Source organism: Coenobita brevimanus, chromosome 62 (genome assembly GCF_032717465.1).
Source record: "Coenobita brevimanus isolate Jiangsu-jjx chromosome 62, ASM3271746v2, whole genome shotgun sequence".
Classification (NCBI taxonomy): Eukaryota; Metazoa; Arthropoda; class Malacostraca; order Decapoda; family Coenobitidae; genus Coenobita; species Coenobita brevimanus.
In genome coordinates this window covers 28,969,391-28,992,627 of record NC_137015.1, presented here as the reverse complement: position 1 = coordinate 28,992,627, position 23,237 = coordinate 28,969,391, and the positions used below count along the sequence as shown (strand labels likewise).

At 41.9% G+C, this 23,237-nt stretch overlaps 1 protein-coding gene and 1 non-coding gene across 2 annotated transcripts in view; both read left to right on the top strand.

The window, feature by feature from the left end:
* The window catches only part of Dus3 (Dihydrouridine synthase 3), a 329,322-nt gene that overhangs the window by 249,067 nt on the left and 57,018 nt on the right, over window positions 1-23,237 (top strand). The window contains exon 9 of the mRNA XM_080275728.1: window positions 5,104-5,263. Coding sequence (XP_080131854.1) covers window positions 5,104-5,263 — 160 coding nt within the window. The remainder of the gene's footprint in view (window positions 1-5,103; window positions 5,264-23,237) is intronic.
* On the top strand, window positions 19,038-19,156 carry LOC145404225 (5S ribosomal RNA). Its single transcript, XR_013898155.1, has one exon. It is a non-coding gene; the product is annotated as a 5S ribosomal RNA (ribosomal RNA).

Genomic DNA, 23,237 nt, shown 5'->3' with positions numbered 1-23,237 from the left:
GCTGGTCTCCTCCGTCGTCGGAGTCAAACCCTTCAAAGTCCATGGAGGAAACGATGGACAGTTCATCAGGTTCAACAGTCTTTCAGGCTTGAATCGTCGCCAGAGGATGATTGTTGTGAAGCTTCCTGCTGAACTTGAAAAAAGTCTGTGATCCTCTTCTGGTACCTTGCATTCACCCTCTCCCTAAACAACTCTGTATACTTCCTCACATCATCAGCCACTAATGCAGCAGTTTGCTCGGCTTGGTCCTTATCTGAATCCTGGTTGGTGATGACGAAGGTAAGCCTGTCTTACAATTTCACAGTTTCTCTCAGCATGCTCTTGGCTATCCTTTCCAGCTGCCTTTCCTCTGGCTCTACGTGTTCTTCACTCTCTTCCTGCAGCTGGTCCAACAGTTCCTCAGTGTCTAGGGTGGGGTCTGGGGCAAGAAGCTCCTGTGTGTTAGCAGCGTAGAGTTGTTCCATGACAGCAACTGTCTTTCCTCCTCCACCGCTGTGTCAACCACTGCGTCAACACTCTGTGGTTTGGTGTCTAAGTCAAGCCTGTGGCCTGGCAAACCTTGCAAAATGTTGTGTCAGGCATGATGCACCGTAACCTGTGTCAGCTCATTCCAGGCATCAGCAATGATGTCCATTCTGTTTTTGATGTTGAATGACTTCCAAAAGTTGATGACAGACTGTGCTTCCCTAGAGTGCTTGGTGGCAGTGTGGAGTCATGGCTTGTACCATGGGCTGTGGTGAATCTGATGAAGTTGCCAGCTCGTCCAAATCTTCGTTGGTGTCAGTGGCAGCTTGGAGCATAGTGAAGGTCTTTGAGGCGTAGATTGCCTTGAGCACTGCAATCACTCCTTGGTTGAGTGGTTGGAGGAGTGAGGTTGTTTTCGGAGGCATGAACACAACCTAGATGTTGGGGTAATGATCGGCGAGGAGTGTTGAGTGACCTAGCGCATTGTCTAAGAGAAGCAGGATCTTAAATGCCAAGTTGCACAGCTTGCAGAAATCTCTGCTTCTTTGGTGAAGCTCCTGTCAAACCTTTCGAGACAGACTGCACATGACATCCACCCCTCTTGTTGTACATTCAGTACACGTTGAGCTTGTCCGTATCACAATTAATGTATATGCGTGTGGTTTCTTGACTTGTGAGACAGCAAGTGGTTTTACTTTGCAGATCCCAAAGGCATTAAAGGTTAGGAGAAGAGTGAGTCATTCCTTAGAAGCCTTGTAACCCCAGGCCTGCCTCTCGCATCGTTTGATGTAGGTCCTTGTGGGCATTTCTTTTTCCAATAAAACTATCTCATCAGCATTAAAAATCTGGTCCTGGGTGTACCCACCATCTCTGATGACATCTCTAAGAAATGCTGGGAAGGTAGAAGCAGCATAAACATCAACACTGGCTTCCTCACCAGTTAAACAAACATTCTTAAACCCATTCCTCTTAATAAAAAATTTTTAACCAACCTTTCAAGGCCTTGAAAGGTTTTGGGTTCTGATTTAGCCATCTACTTACCTCACTGTAGAAATGCATGACCTTGTCACATAGCATGGCACCATCAGTAAGGATGTCTCTCAGTCTTTGCTTCTTGACGAACTGAAGAAGTCACTCCGTGGTCCTAAGAGCTGCATTCCTGATCCTCATTGCAGCTTGTCCTGCCGCGGTGGGGTTGCTTTTGATATATACCTTTACCTACTCTTGGTCTTTCCAAAGTAACCTTGTGCTTTTCTGCCAAGTCATCTTGTCTCTTCCCGCCCTCCAACTTTCGTATCATCACCATTTTCTGCCTGTATGTGAAGCTTGTAGGTGGGTTCCAGTCAGCTGTGAGGCATAACGCTTCTGTAGCAATGCTCTGTACCATGGGAGTAGCTACTTCAGACGCGGCCACGTGGCGGACCACCAAATAACAATGGAGGACACCCCCAGCAGCCAGTGGGGGTAGATGTAGATGTGACGTCTTGTGACCAGTCAGAGTGCATCGCTCGCTTGATGTCATCACACACGACATTTGACTTTCAGCAGGCCGTCTGTGCTCCAGTGCCTGACAACTCACCGCGGTTTATCTGTTTGTGACTTCGGTACATATTTTTTGGTCACACTGTAGGTGACCATGTAAGTACAAGTCCGTGTTATAGGATACCACGTTATAGGAGGGAGGAGTGTAGTGTACACACGCTGTCAGCACAAATGGCAGCAGCCCACAGCCATTAGTTCTTATACTGTGTTCTTTATTTAGGTTTATTTAGTTGTGACATTTATGATCACACTTCTCACTGTGGAGAGGGTGGAGGGCAAAAGATTAGTGAGGAGAGTGTACAGTCAGGTCCCATTGTTCGCATGGGTTATGTACCCTCGATTAAAAAAGTATCGGAACCCCGGGATCGGGTAAGGTGTGAAATGCTTCGTTTTTGGGTCAGTTGGTTGTGATGGCATGCCTGTTTAACCCTCTCGGGCACGATGACGCAAACCGCATTCTTTGGGTGTTTCCTGGTAAATGCACATTGATGCAAATAGAGTCCCAAAGCAGAAAAGAATATGTCAAAAATTAAGTTTTTGTCCAATGTACGTCAAATTTTGTTGAGTTCTAGCAGGCCAGTCTTGCATCAAAAGTAAATGCTTGGCAACACTGTTGCGCCTTCTATGGGACAGTGCGCCTTGGTAATCTTCAGTACCTCGTGACCAGCCAGAGTGAAGGGTAGCACTGCGTGTGTTGTGCCTTTAACTACATGACAGTATTGTGATATCAACTCTGATGTATGGAAGTGAAGCTTGGACCTTGTTGGAGGGGGCATAAGTCAAGAGTGAGAGCAGTGGAAATGAATTATCTGAGAGGAGCATGTGGAGTCACATGAAGAGACAGACTGACAAATTAGGATGTGAAGGAGCATTGTGGTGTGGATGTGGATGTGATAGTAAGCATTAGGAGAAACACATTGAGGTGGTTTGGCCATGTGGAGAGGATGGAGAGTGAGAGACTGATGAGGAGAGTGTATGTAAGGTGGAGGGGGGGGAGAGGGAGGGGGAGACCAAGGATGAGATGGAGGGATGGAGTGGAGAGGTATATGAGAGAAGGGGGTGTGAGCTGGGAGCATGGCTGTGAAATGGCGGGGGACAGAGCGACATGGAGGCTATTTGTTTGTGGCCACCCCTTACAGGATTAAGGCATGTGGCAATTGATAGATCGATAGATAGTGAATTGGGAGGAATGGGACTCAAGAGGCAGTGAAGATTTGTGGGGCACTATATCGTTAAATATAGCAATGAAAAATGTAATGACCTAGTGGGTCAAAGAAGAGACAAGATTCAGAGGTGATGACACACCAGCAAGACCAGATTTACTGCTAACCAAAGAACCTGACGTAATTGAATCTTTGAAATGTCTGTGTCCTACAGGAAAAAGTAATCATGTAGTCATTGACATCCAGATGATAAAAAGGAACATGGTGCCAAGAGATGAGCTTTATAGGCAGGGAAGATACAATTTTGGGAAAGCAGACTCTACAGGATTGAGGAAACTTTTCAAAAAAAAAAAAAAAAAAAAAATATATATATATATATATATATATATATATATATATATATATATATATATATATATACAGTATATATATATATATATATATATATATATATATATATATATATATATATATATACACACACATACATATACTTTCATCATCATCATCATCATCTGGACCTCCTTTCCCATCTTATGGCAGGGTGAGGAGTATCAGCCTTCTGACAGCCCAGATTTGCCCCTTCCAATGGGCCAAGCTTCCATTCACTTACCATTCAAGACCCCGGAATCCTGGCTGTATCTGATGCGCCAAAAACGATTACCCTGTTCTGTAGTTTCACATAAACGTATCCGATAGAGTCACTCCAGATGCTCTCACGTTATAAAGGGGTGCCAAATCCCTGATGATGTGCAACTCACAATATTCATCCAATCAGCTCGAGATCTCGTCAGTGTTCTAGCCTCCCCGAATTCCACACCTCACTTCCTGACACACTTTTTCACCGTATTCCCCCTCCTTCTCCTTGCCGTACCTCGCCGCCTCCCTCCTTCAAATTTGGTCAGATATACCTTTTTCACCACTCTTTTGTTATCCATTCTCTCCACATGACCATACCATCTCAGTACACTCTCTTTGATTCTGGTGTCTGCACACTTCCTGACTCCACATCTTTCACAAATCACATTATTTCGTATACTACCCACGCTCTATACTCCACATTCATTCCTCAGCAGTCCTGTCTCCACTGCTCTCACTCTTGACTTTTCATTTTCATGCCACACCGTTGTCTCACATCTGTTATAGTTTGCACTAATACTCCTTGATGTAACAGTGTAGCAGCTCCATTATTGCTCAAAGAACACTGATTTGAGGCCAGAGGGTATTGGCAAACCAAGGCATCACATAAACAACAAAAACACTGTTTCTGCATCGTGGCATTGCTTAAGTTATGTCCTCCCTGCGCTTAACTTGTGATATCCGATATCACTGCAGGATGGCTGCACCCATTCTCCGAGAACGACTTTATCTGCCTCAGCGCCATATTTTAAGGTGATGCTTGGAAATCCAGTGCCTTGAAGGTTCTCTGAATCCTCCCAAAGATCTCTAATTACACATTTCCCCAAGAAAGACTTCTTAACTTTCCTCTCAGTTTAGCCATGTTTACACAGTATTAAGATATCAAGATCTGTTTACTTCCTCAAGCACCTTCACTTCAGTTAGATTGTCTGGTTGAAGACAGTAAAAGTATTAGTGTTCTGCGGCTCATAAAAGCATTGCCATAATTAAGGTAGGCTTATAACTTTCCAATGGTAGGCCATTCCTCTGCAGAGCAGAATAGCCTGAAAATAAGCAAAATGAAAATCTTATATTTGTTTAGCACTGAAAAATGAAGTTGAAAAGGGGTTGTCCTCAGAGTGCACTGTAAATAACTGGAATGTCTCAGAGCTCACCTCTTTGTAGCACAACGGAGGACAGTACTGTCACCTCCATTGCTATGTTACAGTACAGTATTGTAAACATTTTTGTCTCTGAAGTTTAATGTGTTAATGATCTGTTTTCCTTAGCACTAACCAAAGTCTGTTATCCCCAGGTCCATGGTCGGTCGCGAGAGCAACGCTATCTGAAGCTGGCAGACTGGGATTACATTGACCAGTGTGCTGAGGCCGCAGATCCCGTGCCTTTGTTTGGTAATGGGGATGTTTTGAGTTTTGAGGACTACAATAATTTCAGAGAGCGCTCCAAAGTTGCTGGTAAGTTTTATAGTTGTGTGTACTACTGTTATATATCCCAAATGACCCAAAGGAGGGGGGGGAAAAAAAAATCTGTTACTGTTAACTGTCTCCTTTTCAAGCATTATGAGATCATCTCAGTCATGTGAACCACATTTTTGTGTGAATTGCATGCTTGTGAGGTGGAGATGAGAATTTGGAAGCTTTGAAAGACAACTAACTGGATATGGTGTATGTATACTGTACATGTATTTTTACAGTGGTAGGTGATTGTGACCATTATCCACTCACTTGATGTAGTCCACTCACATTCTCTAATGCTGCCCTACTTCTTCCTTATCATTCTCTCCATGTGTCTGCCTTCTTCCGTTCCTATTTTTTTCTTATCTTCCTGCCACTTTTTATTAATCTTCATTACACTTCAGGCCTAATGGTTTTTTGTAATCCAGGAGACTTTTTACAACGCTGGGTGGCAGTCGTATAACCAAGTAATGGGATGATTTGGAGCTTGCCATGGTGCCCCTGGTAACTGGTTGGAGTGATGCAAATGTAACTTCCATCCAGGAACCTAACTTTCGCACTTTTTCCCACGCCTTGCTGTTGGAGGGCTCTGTCAGTCACATGGGAACATTGGTTCACTGCACAGGACAACCCTACAGGAGCAGTTGCATGCCTGCAGTTCATGGGTCTGCTCAGCCAGACAGACTGGGGTTGATCAACAACAGCAACATTATGTATTTTGAACAGCACTGTTTCCACTATTGCATGGGTCAAGTTTTTTTCGCATGATGGCTGCTTTCAAAACTGTATAGTTTTCATAAGAATTCCAGTTGAGTCTCCTGATACTAAACCCCTTTCTAAGTATCCTGTCTCATCTTGCCCTTTCCTTGGGCTACCTACAGGAGCCCTCCTTCCTTGTTCAGATTTGTACAGTGCTTCACGGTGACTCACACATTCTTTAATGATTCCAAACCACCTCTACCTGCCTTGTACAGTACAGTAGACCCTCCATTTGTGCAAAACAAGTTTTATGTGGCATTAACAACCTTTACCTCAATACATTTTGTACATTAGAATAGTTGACTGACATTCATTTTGCTCATATCAACATTTGCAATTCCCACACAATGATATGGCATTAACATCATGGTCTTGGCACAAGTACACTCAGTGTTCTCTGCACCCTTCATCCCCACTGCCTGACCACTGTTTTCATATCCTTGACCATTTCATTTCGTTTTTAAAGGCTCCAACATGCTTGCATGCGTCAGCCTTGGTCACCTAATGACGGCTCTCCATGCTGCACAATTTGTTGCAGCCTCCATGTTCAGTCCCTTAACCCTGAGGTCACACTTAATGACCTCGTTCTATGTCTTTCTCGGTCTTCCCCTCATAACCCCACCACCAGTATTAAACTTCTCACCTTCCTCACCCAATTATCATCCCCCATCAGGTCCACATGCCCAAACCATCTCAATCTACCTCTCCTCATCAAACACCAATACACTCCAGTCCCATCCTACCTCTCAACTCTTCCATTGTAAACCCAGCCCCCCCAGACCTTGCACGCAGGGACGCACTACACATCCACCTAATCACTGTCATTTCTGTATGTCTGAGCCTGCGAATATCCTCTTCCTCTACTGCCCAGGTCTCACTACCTTACAGCATTACACTCCTAACACATGCTGCTTACAAAGACCCCTTAGCACGTAGGGAAAGTCCTCTCAATGTCAGGAGAGGCAACAGCTTGCTGAACTTCTTCCAACCACTTCTCACCCACCACAGAGCTAGTTCTAGTCCCACCTCCAGCACACAACATGTCTCCCAAATAACAAAACTCTTCCACACACTCAAGAGATTCACCAGCAAGTTCAATCCTTTCACGCCAGACAATCTCCACCTGCTCTCCCCGACACGCCATACACATAAAATCAGCATTATCTTGCAGTCTACCTGTGATACTACTACCTCTCTTGTGCATCCATTTATCACAAACACTGCACAAGATGAAATTACTTCCCACGCCCTTGTGGCAAACTGCACATGGCCACTCTCCCTTGTCTTTGACAGTACTGCCACCAACCCTAGATATCATCACTTTTGTTTTATCTGCATTTACCCTTAAGCCCTTGTGCCCCATACCATCTCTCCACTTCCTAAACCTTTCCTCCGCCTCCCTTTTGTTCTCTGCAGTCAACACCAAATCATCAGCATACAACATCTCCCACGGGAGTCTGTTTCTGAAGTCACACGAGAGGGCTTCAAGTACCATGATAAACAACATGGGACTCAAAACTGACCCCTGATGCACACCAACGTTCACGGAAAACTCAGCACTGAAATCTCCATTCACTCTTACCTGGGTGCGAGCACCCACATACATAGCCAAAACCACCCTAACCAGCCACTCCTCCAAGCCAAGCTTTCTCATTGCCCACTTCACCACCTCTCTAGGGACTCTGTCAAAGGCCTTTTCCAAATCAACAAAAACAAAATACGGATCGCTTTTCTTACCAACATATTTTTCCTGAAGCTGTCGAACAATGAATATGGCATCAGTGTAATAGATCCTGTGTTATTGGGTCACCAAAATTGTGACTTCAAGAAAGTTTTGGGACTTCTTCCTCATGGTTAGACAAATAACAATAGTTCTTATGGAACAGTATGCAAAATTTAGTTTGCACATTAGTTTTCATGAGTACAAAGACAAAAGTCATGTCGTGATTTTTGGTGAAAACACCTGCAGAAGGGCTTAAATTTTGATGTGCTCAGCTTTGTGTCAGACAGATGATTGGTAACACTGAAATGAGATACCATTTGCTCCAGGTGACAAACTTGTGGATGGCAGCATATTTTTCATAACTAAGTGAAACATATCTATATAATGTGTTCTTCCAACTGCTGAATTTACATGGTATATATGAACTGTTTCTCATGTGTTCTCTTTCTTTAATGGTATTTCAGCTATGTTGCAAACCATTAAGCTAAAGATCTTTCTTTACTGCTATTTCAGCAACATTGCAAACCATTAAGCTAAAGAAGTATTCTTAAATCTTTTCTCCATCTACCTAGCTTAACTTGATAATTTATGAGCTGTGATTGTCATTATTTGTCAGTGTTAAGATATGACCAAACCATTTTATATATGAGGATAGAGTTACTGTATAATGATAATCAAATGTTTTGTTATGAGTGGTGGAATGAATCCCACAGGCTGGAGTTTGAGCACATAACCCAGAGGACTAAAGTCTACGCACAACTATTTGTGTGCTTCATTCTAGGTGCAATTCTTCTCTCACAGCCTAAGCACTGCTTGCAGGTGTTGCCTTCCATCATTGTGATCATTTCCTGGTTCTGTAGCGATGTGATAACACGAGGGCGACCTGAACGATGACCGTTCTCTGGTGTGTCCTCTTCCCCAAATTGCCTAATTTACCTTTCTGCAGTTTTGCTTACACCGAATGTTGCACTGTCTATTTGGGATTCTCTTCCCCTGAATAAAGGTAGATCATGCCACCTCTCATCTCCTGAGTAGTTGGATGCATGTTGCTTTCCCACTTCATACCAAGGTACACTATTAGGTCTGCTTGACATTTTGTGGTAAGATGTTAAGATGTAAGATGTAGCAGCCAGGTGGTCTTTGTCTGAACGAATTTGGCTCACATTTCATCCCTCGGACGCTGTAATTTTCATGAGTCGATGTGAAGGATTCAGAATTTCCAGGGTTCATTTATACCATCATCCAGTCAGCTGCAGATATGAGACTTGAGGAAATGGAGCTAGCCAACCACTAATATGTAACTATGATAGGGCCCTCATAATGTTTCATGTATCACACTTAATATTCGGACAAAACAAGGACATAACTTTTGTCTTTGATTGTACATTGCCTGCACAAAATGAGGGTGTACTGTACATCATCTTACTGAGACTATCAGTGACCAAACATCCTTTTATTTCATCACGAATTGTTCAGTCCCTCAGCATGACTCATATTACTGGACAGTCTGTTAATTGCTTTATATTTATGCTTTTCTTTTCTTGATACTATATCAGTGCTTCATAAACTGGTGAATGGTTCACCCAAAGGTGAATGAAATTATTTTAGGAGTGACAAACTAGAGGTGAATGAAGGGTGAATGACTTAATTTAGCCAGATATCTATATGTTTTCCTCCATGTTAAATAAAGTCATTATTATTAAAGAGGTCGGCAGGTTCCTGTTTCTTTGTAATGGCAGTGGAGCTGGAAATTTCAGTACATTGATTCAGCAGTGTGTGTTGCATTGGAGAAAGAAACTGAACCTCAGTTTGAGACGCTTGCTACAAGAGTGCAGGAACGTCCTAGTCACTGATAATCAAAAGCATGCATGTAAGTGTAAAAGTATTCTGCTTGTCACTTTTGTTCTGCGGTGAACATGCACACTAACAATACAGGCTGTCCCCAACTTACGAAAATAATTAATTGGTTCTTAAAGGTATTTCGTAAGTCGTTTTTTTCATAAGTCTCTGTCTGTCTCTGTCTGTCTGTCTCTGTCTCTGTCTGTCTGTCTCTCTCTCTCTCCACCCAGATTAAAGCCCATTATTGTCTCCACTCCTCCACTTTTCCCCTACCCTTCCCTAAACTGCAATTAACACCTCACCTTGTCAGTGTCTTCACCAGGCCCCATCCTTCCTTGCTGTTACTGATCCACCGTGCACACACACACAGACACACACACACACACACACAGCGGACCAGCCAGAGCGAACAGACGTGTCTCAACCACCTCTGCAAACCTTAAAGGCCGATTCAGACGAGCTAAATTACGGCCGTTTTTTTTTTTCGCCGATTTGCAGAGAAAAAATGCTGATTTCAGCATTTTTCCCGGAAAGGTGTTCACACATATGGGGACTGCAGAGGCAGGAACGCGGCAACAATGTTTTCAAACAAAGATGGACCATCGTACTCGTACTAGGTGTGCAGCTCTTGCACTTGCACCTTTCCTACTTCAAGATGAACCCTCACAGCCGCGATTCAGCTCGTGTGAGTAGGCTTTTACTGTCACTCAGCTTTCCGGTGGCTTCAGCATCTGTATGCATAAATTTTCATAAGCATAAAATCATGTATAAGATTCCCTTTGTATACCTTTAACTCATACTTAAATAATCATACTTTTATACTCATGCTTATACCAGATACACCCAAACTGGAATGAATGTTAAAGTAAGATTAGTAGTAGTAGTGTAAACACACAAGATGTCGCATGCCTCTTCGTTCCCAGAGCTTTGCCTTGTTTGGTGCTTCCATTTAAATCAGCCAGGCTTCTTTCTCCCGATTCCGGCAAAAAAAGACCGACATGCCAGTCTCTCCATACCAGCAGAAAAACCGGCCGGAATTTCAACCGGGAAGCAAATTCCGGCAAAAAACAACCGTGATTTTGCTCATGTGAACTGGCCTTAACCCGCCGCATCCCGTTGACATACATATGTACCCGAACGTTTTGTCACTGTGACTCCCGTTGATGTTTATAAACACTCTACAATTGCAAGGTCCATCATTTGCACATTTTTCAAATTTTGCGCGTTCTTTTTGGTACATATACGAGGGACACCTTTCTCTACCCGAGGCAAGGTGGGGACAATGCCTTACCCTGCTTGACACCCCCCCCCCTCCCTGCACACCATTGTCTCGGCAACTCACCTGTTACCAGTGACCTGGCCAGTAAAGGCATGTCGCGCCACGGTACGAAATTCAAGGCGAGAGTGATTCCCCAATGGATGACAATGTGGAGGACAAAGTTTATGTAGCGTTAGAGGAACAAACGATGAGAAGTGATGAGCAGGTACTGTTGCCAAAAAAGGTGGGGTTTGGTGAGTGAAACAATGATTATATCACCTATATTATTGTGTGAAAACCAATATACTCTTGTACTACATATAAATTCGTACCAAATAAATAAATATCTACCAATTCTGAGTTGTTTGGAATAGTTACCTCTCCCATAGAAAACGATTTCTTTGGAGCCGTTCCCAGTAGAACACGGTGCCAGGTGAGGATATGGTCACCTGTACTGGCATTTTTAAGCTCAGGTGGGCAATTTCTCTGTGAATTTTCAGTGTTTCTCATAAAAAGTGGAGGTTTTAGCAACAAAAAAAAAAAAAAAAAAAAAAAAAAAAAAATGAAAATCTGCCAGGATTGAGGAGGTCATTGGTGAAAAATCTGCCAGGATGGGGCGGGTTAAGTAGTTTTCAGGAATTATGTTTGTCCTGTCTCCTGTAGTTTTGTATAAAATTTAAAGTATTGCATGTATGGACAAATTTGAGAGGAGCGAGAGAGTGCTCTTGATTGGAGACATGAATAGCAAAGTTGGGAATATACGAGTGGATGGAGTGGTTGGTCAGTGGGGTGTGCCAGCTGACGTAGATGGGAATGGTAGTGCTTTGGTGGACATCTGTGCTGGTAAGGGGTTGGCAGTAGCCAACACCTACTTTCGACATAAGATGATCCACCGGTATACGTTGAGAGTATTGAGGAGGATGGATGGTGAATTTGTTGAACGAAAGGCAATGATAGACTACGTGTGTGTGGATGAGCGAATGAGAAGACGAGTGTTGGATGCAAGAGTGTGGAGAGGGTGGGGGAATGGAGTCTCGGACCATCACTTAGTGATGGCCAAGATAAAGCTGCAAAGAAAATGGTTGAGGAGATGAAGGGGAAGACAGGAGGAAACAGCTCCTGTGAGAAAAGTGGAGAATTTGCAAGATAGTGAGAAAATGGCAGAGTATAAGAGCATAGTGGAAGAAAGATTGGGAAGGTATGAGCTAGAGCAGATGGAAGGGGTGGAAGACGTATGTAAGATATTTACGGAAGAGATAGGCGCAGCGTATGAGGTGGTTTGTGGAGTGAGAAGGAGATGCAAGGGACAGCATGGTGGAATGATGAGGTGAAACGAGCTGTGGAACAAAAGAAGAAGGCATATAGTGAATGGTTAGTGAGTAGAGGTAGGGGAGAAGATGAGAGAGAAACGAGAGATGTATATGTGAGTAGGAGAAGGGAGGTGAAGAGACTGGTGAAGGAGAGTAAGAAGAAAGTGGATGAAGAGTTTGGGAGGACTCTGAGTGTGAAATGGAGGGAGAGTAAGAAATTGTTTTGGAAAGAGGTAAAGAAAGTAAGGCAGTGTGAAAAGGGAAATAGTAGGGGAGTGAAAGATAGGAATAATAGATTGTTGGTGGAGAAGAGAGAGAAATTGAGATGGAAGGAGCACTTTGAGGATTTGTTGAATGTAGAGAGTGAAAGCAGTGCGAGTATAAGTGGCTGGGGAATGGCTGGGAGAAGAAGAGATGAGATGAGGGAGGAAGAGATCAGTAGGATGGAAGTAGTGGAAGCAATGAAGATCAAGTTGGGAAAGGCCCCAGAAATTGATGGAGTGTGTGGTGAAATGCTGAGGTATGGGGGTGAGATTGTTGTGGAGTGGATATGGAAGTTGTGTACATTGGCTTGGGAAGAGGGAAGGGTCCCAGAGGACTGGAAATCAGGTATAATTGTTCCTTTATATAAAGGAAAAGGGGAGAGAGAAGTATGTGGTAACCATAGGGGTATTTGCCTTCTTAGTGTGATTGGTAAAATATATGGTAGAATACTCATTGATAGGGTTAGGCATATGACAGAGGAGCTAGTTGGAGAAGAACAAGGGGGATTTAGGAAGGGAAAAGGGTGTGTAGATCAGACATTTGTTCTAAGATGTTTAATGGAGATCTAGAGAAGGGAAAGAAAGTGTATGCTGCCTTCATGGACTTGGAGAAAGCTTATGACAGAATAGATTGGCAAGGTATGTGGAAGGTATTAAGAATATATGGAGTGGATGGGAAATTGACGAATGCTGTGAAGAGTATGTACGAAGGAGCTAGGGCTATGGTGCGAGTGGATGGTGAACTGAGTGAGTTCTTTGATCTCAATGTGGGACTGAAACAGGGTTGTGTGATGTCTCCATGGCTGTTTAATATATACATGGATGGGGTTGTAAAGGAGGTGCAGGGTAGGGCAGTGGATGTGGGGGTGGCTCTAATGAATGAGGGTGAGATTTGGAAGATTCCGGTGTTGCTGTTTGCTGATGATACAGTATTGCTGAGTGAAGATGAATGGGAGTTGCAAGGTGTGGTGAATGAATTTGGGACAGAGTGTAGGAGGAGGAAGCTGAAAGTTAATGTAAACAATAATAAAGTTATGGTGTTTGAGAGGAATGAAGTCACAGAATGTACAGTGAGGTTGGATGGTGAGGATATAGAGAGTGTGAGTGCATTCAAGTACTTGGGTAGTGTGAAGAGTAAGGATGGAACTGTGGGGGATGAAGTGCATGAAAGGGTACAGCAGGGAAGGAAGGTTGTTGGTTCACTGAAAGCAGTGCTGAGAAATAGGGAGGTGAGTATGGAAGTTAAGAAGTCACTGCATGATAGTACTGTGATCCCTACCCTGACGTATGGAAGCGAGGCGTGGACCTTGCAAGATGGGAACAAGTTGAGAGTGAGAGCAGTGGAAATGAGTTACTTGAGAGGAGCATGTGGAGTGACATGGAGGGACAGGTTGATGAATGAAGAAGTGAAGGAATGTTGTGGGGTGGACGTGGATGTGGTTAAGAAGATTAGGAGAAATACACTTAGTATGGTTTGGACATGTGGAGAGAATGGAGAATGAAAGACTGACTAAGCGGGTGTATGTAGGTGAGGTGGAGGGAGGGAGAGGGAGCGGTAAACCAAGGATTAGGTGGAGGGATGGAGTTTGAGAGGTATATGAGGGAGGGGGGGGTGAGTTGAGGGGAGGGTAGTCAAATGGTGGGTGACAGAGTGACTTGGAGGTGTTTTGTCTGTGGCCACCCTTTGCGGGATTAGAGCGTTGGGCTATAGATAGATAGCATCTTAATATTGGTTACCAAAAATGTAAAGAGTTATTTTCATTGAGTATAAGTGAACGTTTATGGGAATCTCGGTAACAGCTGTTTAGTACTGTAACCAACCATCAGATATGGCCAACAATGTAAACATCGAGGGACCCTAATTTCCAGGATTTGACAGTGAAGTAAGTGATTTAGTTAAAACGTTAATTATGAGAATTAGTGAACTGGAAAAGACAGTGGAGGATCCAGTATCAAGAAACAAGCCTGAAAATACTGAAAACACTATACAAAGTCTGATACAGTCCAGAGAGACAGCAAACTAGATCGAGAATTTGAAATGAGAAAATATCGAATTCAGGAGGAAACAAGCAGAGAGCAGTAACAAAATGGAGAAGATGAGTAATGTGTTAGAAAAGTAAAAGGCAAAGTGGGCACATCTGGAAAAAGAACAGAAAGAAGTGGTCAGCTTAAAGGAAATCATTCAGGAAGAAAGGGAAATGAACAAGAAAAAAATGGAAGAAAATGTGTGAAAATATTGAAGAAAAAAGAGAAAATAGTGAGAGAAACTGTAGAAAGGAACAAATGTGTGGTAATATTTGGAAACAGCGGAGGAAGAAAAGGTTAGATCCATGAGACTCGAGAGAGACTTGAATCAAGTGAGCAAAAAATTGGGCAAGATTGATCCTGAAGGAAACAAGTGGGAAATAGAAATTGAGGAAGTAAGGAGGGTAGGGCCCTATAAGAAAGCAGAAGCAAGACCAATGAGAGTTAAGTTGTCATCAGAAAGTGTGGTAAATGATGTACTTAAAGTGACCTGGAAACTAAGTAAAGTGGCAGGGATGGAAAATATTATAGTAAGAAAAGATCAGAGTGAAGAAGAAAGAGGTTTTAAAATCTTTGAAGGAACAAGGAAAAAAATGACAGGAGGACAGAGGAAGAATGTAATATATATTTTTTGGAAAGTGATGCATATGAAAGTAAGGAAGTGGTATGTGAGGAAATAGAAGTGAAGGACACAAAGGGGATGGATATGAATACAAAAAAGAGAAGAATAAGTAAAGATAAAACCAGGGAAGTAAATCTAAGTATCATGTATAGTAATGTAGATGGGTTAATATCTAAAAAAGGGGAAATTGGAGACAATATAAATGAAAAGAAACCTGAAATTGTATGTCTGGTGGGGACAAAGTTGACCCAAGATGTTCATACAAATTTGTTTGGATGGAAAAATTATAATATTTGGAGGAAGGATAGAGAAAGCAAGTTCAGGGGGAGGTATAATGATTTTAACCCGTAAATGACCTAAGATAAAGAAATACAGAAATTGAAAATAGCATGGCTGAACTTTCGGGAATTGAAATAGAGGACTGTTCTGGAGAAAAAATAGATGTAATAGTATTTTATATGCCCCCAAAACTAGGGCATGGACAAAAGAAGATTATGAACGGTTAATAAGAGAATCCATTATTAATCTAAAGATGTTAATTGAACGAAGATGTAGAAAAATAATAATGGGAGATTTTAACTGTAGAGAAGTTGATTGGGAAAGTATGGATGCTGGGAACAATGAGGACACATGGGGAAATAATGAAATTGGTGATGGAAAACATGTTAACCCAATTAATTAAAGAAAATACAAGAATTATAGGAGACGACGAACCATCAAGGCTTGACTTAGTATTCACAAAGGACCCAAATGATGTGAAGAACATAACCTACCAATGCCCCTTTGGTAAAAGTGATCATCTGATTATTGAGATGGAAGTGGGGGGAGTAAGGGAAGGAGAAAGATGAAAAACACAAAGAAAATAGATACAATTATGGGAAGGCAGACTTTGCTTCCCTGAGGAACTTTTTCCAAAATGTAGACTGGAGTAAAATAAATGCAGTCACAAACGTTGATGAGAAATATGAGTTTTTGATAGAAGTATATAAAACAGGAGTTAGTAAACATGTCCCAAAATTCTCGGCAGCAATGGAAAGGAAGAAAAAATGGGTTAACAACAGTTATAGAATGGCACATGAGGCAAGAAAAAGAGCATGGAATAAAGTGAGAAGGTATAGTGAAAGGGCTTGGGAGGAGTATAAGAAGGTAAGAAATGAATATGTAAGGGTGCGGAGAGAGGAAGAAAGGAAATATGAAAAAGATATTGTAACTACTGTAAATGTAAAAAAGATCCGAAACTATTTTATAGGTTTGTAAGTGGTAAAATGAAAGTTAAGGACATTATAATACGATTGAGGGATGGAGATGAAACTTACGAATGAGAAGAAGAATAGCATGAAATAATGAACAACAAGCTGCAGTCAATGTGTTGGAAGAGAAATTTAGGGAACCTGAAATGGAGTCCAGGATGATGGGAGTGGCAGAAATTGGAGTTGACGTGAATGAGGTCCTACAGCTGATGAGGGATTTGGATGTGAGAAAAGCAATGGGACCAGATGGTGTGGCCGGATGGATCCTGAAAGAATGTGCTGACCAGTTAGTGTGGCCTGTTTATGTCATCATCAAGACCTTTCTGGAAAATGGACAGTTACCTAAAAACTGGAAAAGAGCATGTATTGTGCCAATCTTCAAGGGAGGAGATAGGTAAGATCCACTCAATTATAGACCTGTTTGACTTACTAGTATTGTTTGCAAAATCTGTGAGAAAATTATTAGAAAAAGATGGATAAAGTATTTGGAAGAAAATGAAGTGATAACACCAAGACAATTTGGTTTTAGGGAAGGAAGATCATGTGTTACTAACCTATTAAGTTTCTACTGTAGAGTAATAGATGTCATACAGGAGAGAGAGGGATGGGCAAATTGTGTCTGTCTTGATCTCAAGAAAGCATTTGACAGGGTGCACTATAAGAGGCTGCTGTAGAAGTTGAAGACTTTTGGAGGGGTGCATGGGAAACTACGGTAATAAAGTGGATGGGAGATTATTTGATAGGTACCGCAAAACGCCATAACTTCGGACATTTTTTGTGTGTTCTAATGAATAACTCCTTGTAGAATGGTGCAATTTTATTCCTGTTGGTGTCATGTGGTAGCCAGGGAGAGTACCTACTAAATCCATATATTTAAAAAACTTAGCCAAGCTAAACTTGTGCTTTTTTTTTTTCATTTTCAAGTGTCCGAAGTTAGGAACAAATTTCCTAACTTCGGACAGCTCTTCCAAACTTCGGACATCCATGTATTTTCCCTTTAAACATGAGAATGGTTAATGGGATCTATCTCTGGACACACTGGCCAAACTTCGGACACTTGAGAAGTTTTTAAAAAATGTAAAAAAAATATTGGGCACTCGTGACCAGAGTTATACATATATATAGAGAAGTATCCCAAAATATCTTCTTTTTGGAGCTCGTAATTTCATATCACATTAAATTGCATCATATCACATTGTAGTGAGGTATTCTGGCCGTAAATAGAACTAAGAACTATTCACGAACTTTTTGAGATGAAAAAATAAAATAAAAATGCACTGCATATACCCAAAACTGTAAGAGGAACTGTCCTCATTTTCCTAAACAAAACTTCACTTAATTATCAAGTATCTACCTCATTGACTCAACAAATGCATACCGAAATAACATAATATGATGTTGAACATTTCTTACAGGTTCTAAAGACACACACACACACACACACACACACACACACACACACACAAATCAACAGACGCACGCACACACTGGCACATGTTATGAAGGCACCACGGAACATATTAACTGTAGTACATCAGTACGTGCGAGTTAGGTGGTAAGAGAAGAAAGGAGATATTATGTTTCTCACATGACTCAATAACACTGGGTGATACATGGCATGCCAAGTTGTCTCCTATAATGACAACTCTACCTGTCTTGCGTTTAGCATAGGGGAGGATAATTTTGTGGAACCAGTCATCGAATGAACACGAGTCGAACCATCCGCTGGGGGACCTATTGTATAGTGTTCCAGGAGGGCCCCCTTCAGTCCAGGTATCGTAAAGATGGATAGCGTTATACACCACATATTGAGGGAGTAACACACCAGATGCAGTTTCAGAGAACATAATAGATATTGAGGATTTTGTTGAGTTCATGATTCTCTCTGGATATTTAGTGCCCCGCCTCACTATGACTTTCTTTTTAACTGGATCATCAGTAAGATTGGTCTCATCAAAATTTATTATGTTCTCTGGAGGCACACCTTCTAGTGATTTTTTCAGGTTACTGTAGAACTCGGCTAGCATGGCTCTTGTCACTCTGGCTCTGTCAGTCTTTATATTCTGGGACAATCGTCTACTAAGGGTTTGTTTGTGGCGCTTGAAGAAGGAATGGGCCCATTTAACACCAGGTACATTGTTACTGAATCGTTACACAACACCCCTCGTTTGTCTAAATATGCTTTCACTAACATCCTCAAGTCCAAATTGTTGAGTGGGAATCCCCATTCTGCCAATGTGAGAATTCTCTGACACACCAGTAACTCTTCATCATGGCTCAATGAAGTATTACGTCCCACTTGTTTGCAATGTTTTTGTATCAGGTAATCATGTAATGTGCTCTTTTTTAATTTATATTTTTCAGCTGCTTTGCGCACACTCATGTTCTTGTTATTTATGTCATCTTTAGCCTTTTCCAGGGCACTTTTGGACACTTTACTTGTGTAGGCTCTTTTCCTCTTTATAGGAGATTTCGCTGTTTTAGCCATGTTTTTCTGTTTATATAATAGCATCACTTTACCATTAATATTATTGTCTGTCCGAAGTTTGGACTTTATTTGGCTCAAATAATTTGTCTGTCCGAAGTTAGGAATTTTTTCTGCAAAATAAAGAAGTATTCATTAAAGCAGGCATAGCAAGATTATCCATGCATATATTTTGAAACAGTTTACTTCCCAGTACTTACAGCACTTTTCTACATATAATCGTACTGTTCACTTTTTTACAAAAACGGCCATGCCACGTTGAGTACACCGCTTCCCGTCCGATCAGCGAAGTTAAGCAACGTTGGGTCTGGTTAGTACTTGGATGGGTGACCACCTGGGAACACCAGATGCTGTTGGCATAGCGTTCTCCCTGCGTGTCAAGTGGGGTTGGTGGAGGATTGGTGCTCCTCCCCGTAAAACGATTAACTCTGAGCCCTTGGCCACCCCGTTGGGGATGCATGGTGTCTGGCAATGAATGAATGAATGAAATGAAACTGTTTGTTCTGTGTGAACAAAGTTTTGCAGGGTAAGAAAATTCAGTTATTTTTTCCAATGGATTCACGAATTTTTTTCACCCACACATATTCAAGCTAGTTTAATAGGATTAATACATAATAGTCTTAGAGGATTACCCTACCTACCCACATCATTATTTTTTGCAAATATCGCACTCTCTTCCAATAAACTTGAATTATTACATTTTTTTGCGAAATGTCCGAAGTTTGGACGCCGTCCGAAGTTATGGCGTTTTACGGTAGGCAAATGAGAACAGTTATAAGAGACAGGGTTTCACAATGGAGAAACATGACTAGTGGAGTACCCCAGGGTTCTGTCTTAGCCCCAATAATGTTTCTGATATACGTAAATGATTTGCCAGAGGGTTTAAATAGTTACATGAGTATGTTTGCAGATGATGCTAAAATCATGAAACATATTAAATGTACTGTTAGTTGTAAAAAACTGCAAGAGGACGTCAACAAACTCCACAGCTGGAGCCAGACTTGAAAAATGGATTTTAATGCCAAGAAGTGTCATGTATTAGAAATGAGAATGAGTGAAAAAAGACTACACTGGACATATAAAATGGGCAGTGAGATAATTAGTAAAAGAATTCCTGTCACTTCTTATTGCTTTTCTTTCCATTACAGGTGGCTTTACATTGAGTGACAAGCCAAATGGTTTCCTGTAAGCCAAGAAACCATTTACAACGCTGGGTGGTAACCATATAACCAAACCATACGTTCTCCCTGCGTGTCAGCAAGTGGGTTGGTGGAGGGTTAGTGCCCCTCCCTGTAAAACAAATAACTCGAGTCAAATGGCCACCCCTTACAGGATTATGGTGTCTGGCAGTAGTAGTAGTAGTAATAGAAAAGATGAGAAGAACTTGGGAGTGATTATTCAGGATGACTTGTCACCAGAAAAGCATATAAACAGAATCATTGGAGGAACTTATGGATTACTGACCAACAGGAGAGTGGCTTTTAATTATATGGACCAGGGATTTGATAGTGACCATGATAAGACCAAGACTAGAGTATGTGGCTGTGGTATGGTCACCTCATTTGAAGAAGCATATTGATAAACTAGAGAGGGTTCAACAGATGACAACGAGGATGATACCATGCCATGCTACCCCTTCGCCACGAGGGTGACTAATCTTGCGTATTACCGTGTACAAGGCTTTCCCACCCCCCTTCCTCGTTCCCCCATGCTACTTTTCCAGGGAAAAGCTGCTATCTTGCAAAAATAGCTATGGTGTTTTGTATGTTTGTGTATATATGTGTCTGTGAGTATAAGCCTATGTGTGTAAGACTGAATCTGTCACTGGTTGTGCTTGTAATAAAAATAAATCGAAAAATATTTTTGAGTAGGTTTATCATAAAATTTACAGTGCGGTGAAAGATTATATATATACGAATTAATTCAATGTACTTACCTATTGGAAATGTTTCCTCTGAACTCAAATCTGGGCCTACATTTTCTTGGCCTTCTCACCTCTGCTTGGCCCAGGCTGTGGCATATCCTGGCTGTGCCACCGACAATAGTGTTCCATTGAGCAGAGGCCAGGTTCAACTGTGCAACCAGGAGAGTGGTACCTGGTGTCTTTATGCTTTGGATAGCACATTTGACATCTCTTTTTTTGTTTCCTCTCAACTTCACAAATTGATGGGTGTCACCGGGCACAACAAATTTGTGGTGTCACCGGGCACAACAATCTTTCTTTTCTGGCATCCCTTTTCCTGTAATTTACTGAGAAGTACTGCAGCACTCATGTTGTTTTCAATCAGCATCTCTCTGATAATATCTAGTACATAGTCCATGAAGCTACCAGTGTGCCCACTCACTGTTCTGGATACTATGAACGAGTTCAGTGCCATGCAGAACATGAAGTGAATACCCAATTTCTTGAACCAGGCTGTGCTTTTATGATCATTTACATTTGGTTTAAGAAGTTGGTCAACCATGTCTGCATTGCCCATCAGTTCATTATACTTCTTTATGTGTAGGGGCTTATTGTAGAAAACAGTTTTGTGCCCAAAATAGGTCTTACACTTTTCTACCATGTTTGCCTCGTATTTAGTAGTTAGCACTGTGATGTCTTTCTTGTCCTGCCACTTCACTAACAGCATATTATCATTACGAGGAAATACAGATTGATGTCTTTCAAGCTTTTCCTGCTCAAATCTTTGGGTGGTCTCCTATTTTTCCTCACTTCACCTGTCATTGTGGTGTTTCTCGATTCTAGTTAATTCATCAACCTTACACTTGAGTACCAATTGTCTGTGATTACATGCCCACCACAGTCCAGCAAGTCATTCATCAGAAACACCACCACACTCTCAGCCATTGATAAATCACCACTACCTTTAACATTCATGCCTTCACCCATTTTACTGTAATACAGGTGAAAGGTCCAAGAGTATCTGCACCACTGCGGGTTAGATGGGCACAGAACAAAGGCATTCACTCCAAACCTAGCCCTCTTTGTCTTTATAAACTGGCAAAATCTAATTCTTCCTTTATACAGAATAAGTGCCTCATCAGTAGCAACATCTTCACCTGGTTTCATTATCATTTGGCTCCTCTCTCTCAGCAAGTCCGGGTAAGGCTCAATACGTGTTTCAGGTTTCCCTTTCTTTACAGTTTCAAGTGGGGAAAAACGTAGGAATTTCGGTATGCTCACAAATCAGTCTCTGCTTATCACTTCAGGACAGAACACTGCTGGGTCACCATACAACATACTTCTGCTCCAGTAAATGTAAATGGAGGGCAGTTTAGTTATTCCCATGTCAAACAAAAGGCTGATAAAAGAGTACATATCACTCTCTGAAGCTGGACACCAAAGAATGTTGTTTACTTTACCCTTTTTCTGTGGGTGTTCCCTTAAAAATTTATTTTCCTTCTGATTTGTCCACTCACATATTTGCATCACCACATCTGCATCAAAATGTAGCATGAAGAGTCCAAAGGCGATACAATTTCAGATTCACTGATCACTGGGTTCAGCCTGAAAAAAATCAGTCTTAAATTAATGCACGTGGTTGGGACGTGTGTCAGCAAATATGTCGCTTATCAACCGCCAGCCACCTTCGATTTCTTTTTCATGAATATTATCAAATTCAGCACTCTCAAGTTCTTCACTTGATGAGTCATCGATATCCGAGTCTTGAGCCGATGGCTGATAATCCTCATCACTCGAGGAATCGCAAGATTCCTCAAGAATACTCTGTGATTCAGCAATAATTCACTGTAAAGGGGGCAACAGTACACTCTCCTATGACACACAGTCAAGACTGATCCTGGCAGGATGCAGAGTTACTGTCCACCACGCCATCAATCATGTGCCCTCCCATATACAGTAATCCCTCTACTATCCGACGCCATTGAGCCAAAGGCTGTCCAGAAAGTGGTCCCGTCTGGATAGTGGGCCCCAGCCTCCTGGACTTGTACTTAAGGACCCTAACCCAGCCTAACTTTGAAAGCCACCTAAATAACTCCCTACTGGACATGCAAAGCACCTATTTAAACCTATTTCAAACCTTATTCACACCAATAATGGACATAAAGCATGAAATAAATGAAACGGAACCAAAGAATGAGGAATTAGAAGTAACTGTACCTCAGCCAGGGTACTTACAGCATGTCTGTGGCCGTCTTCTCAGTAAGGCTTTGGCAGTGGCGAAAATGCTCTTGAAGCACGTACAGTAATCCAGTGTTGTGCTGCACTTACAGTAATTCTTTGCACTGTGAGTTATAATTGTTTAAAACTGCACATTCTGATAATTGCACCACGCCAGTTTCAACCGCCAGTTTGCACTCCACAGTTAATCCTTTGCACTCTAAATTCTAATTTCTTAACCCTTTAACCGCGGGTATTGTTTTGGTCTGACTGTCCTCTCCCGCGGGGGCTTCAGCCAAATGTAAACAAACCTTTAAACC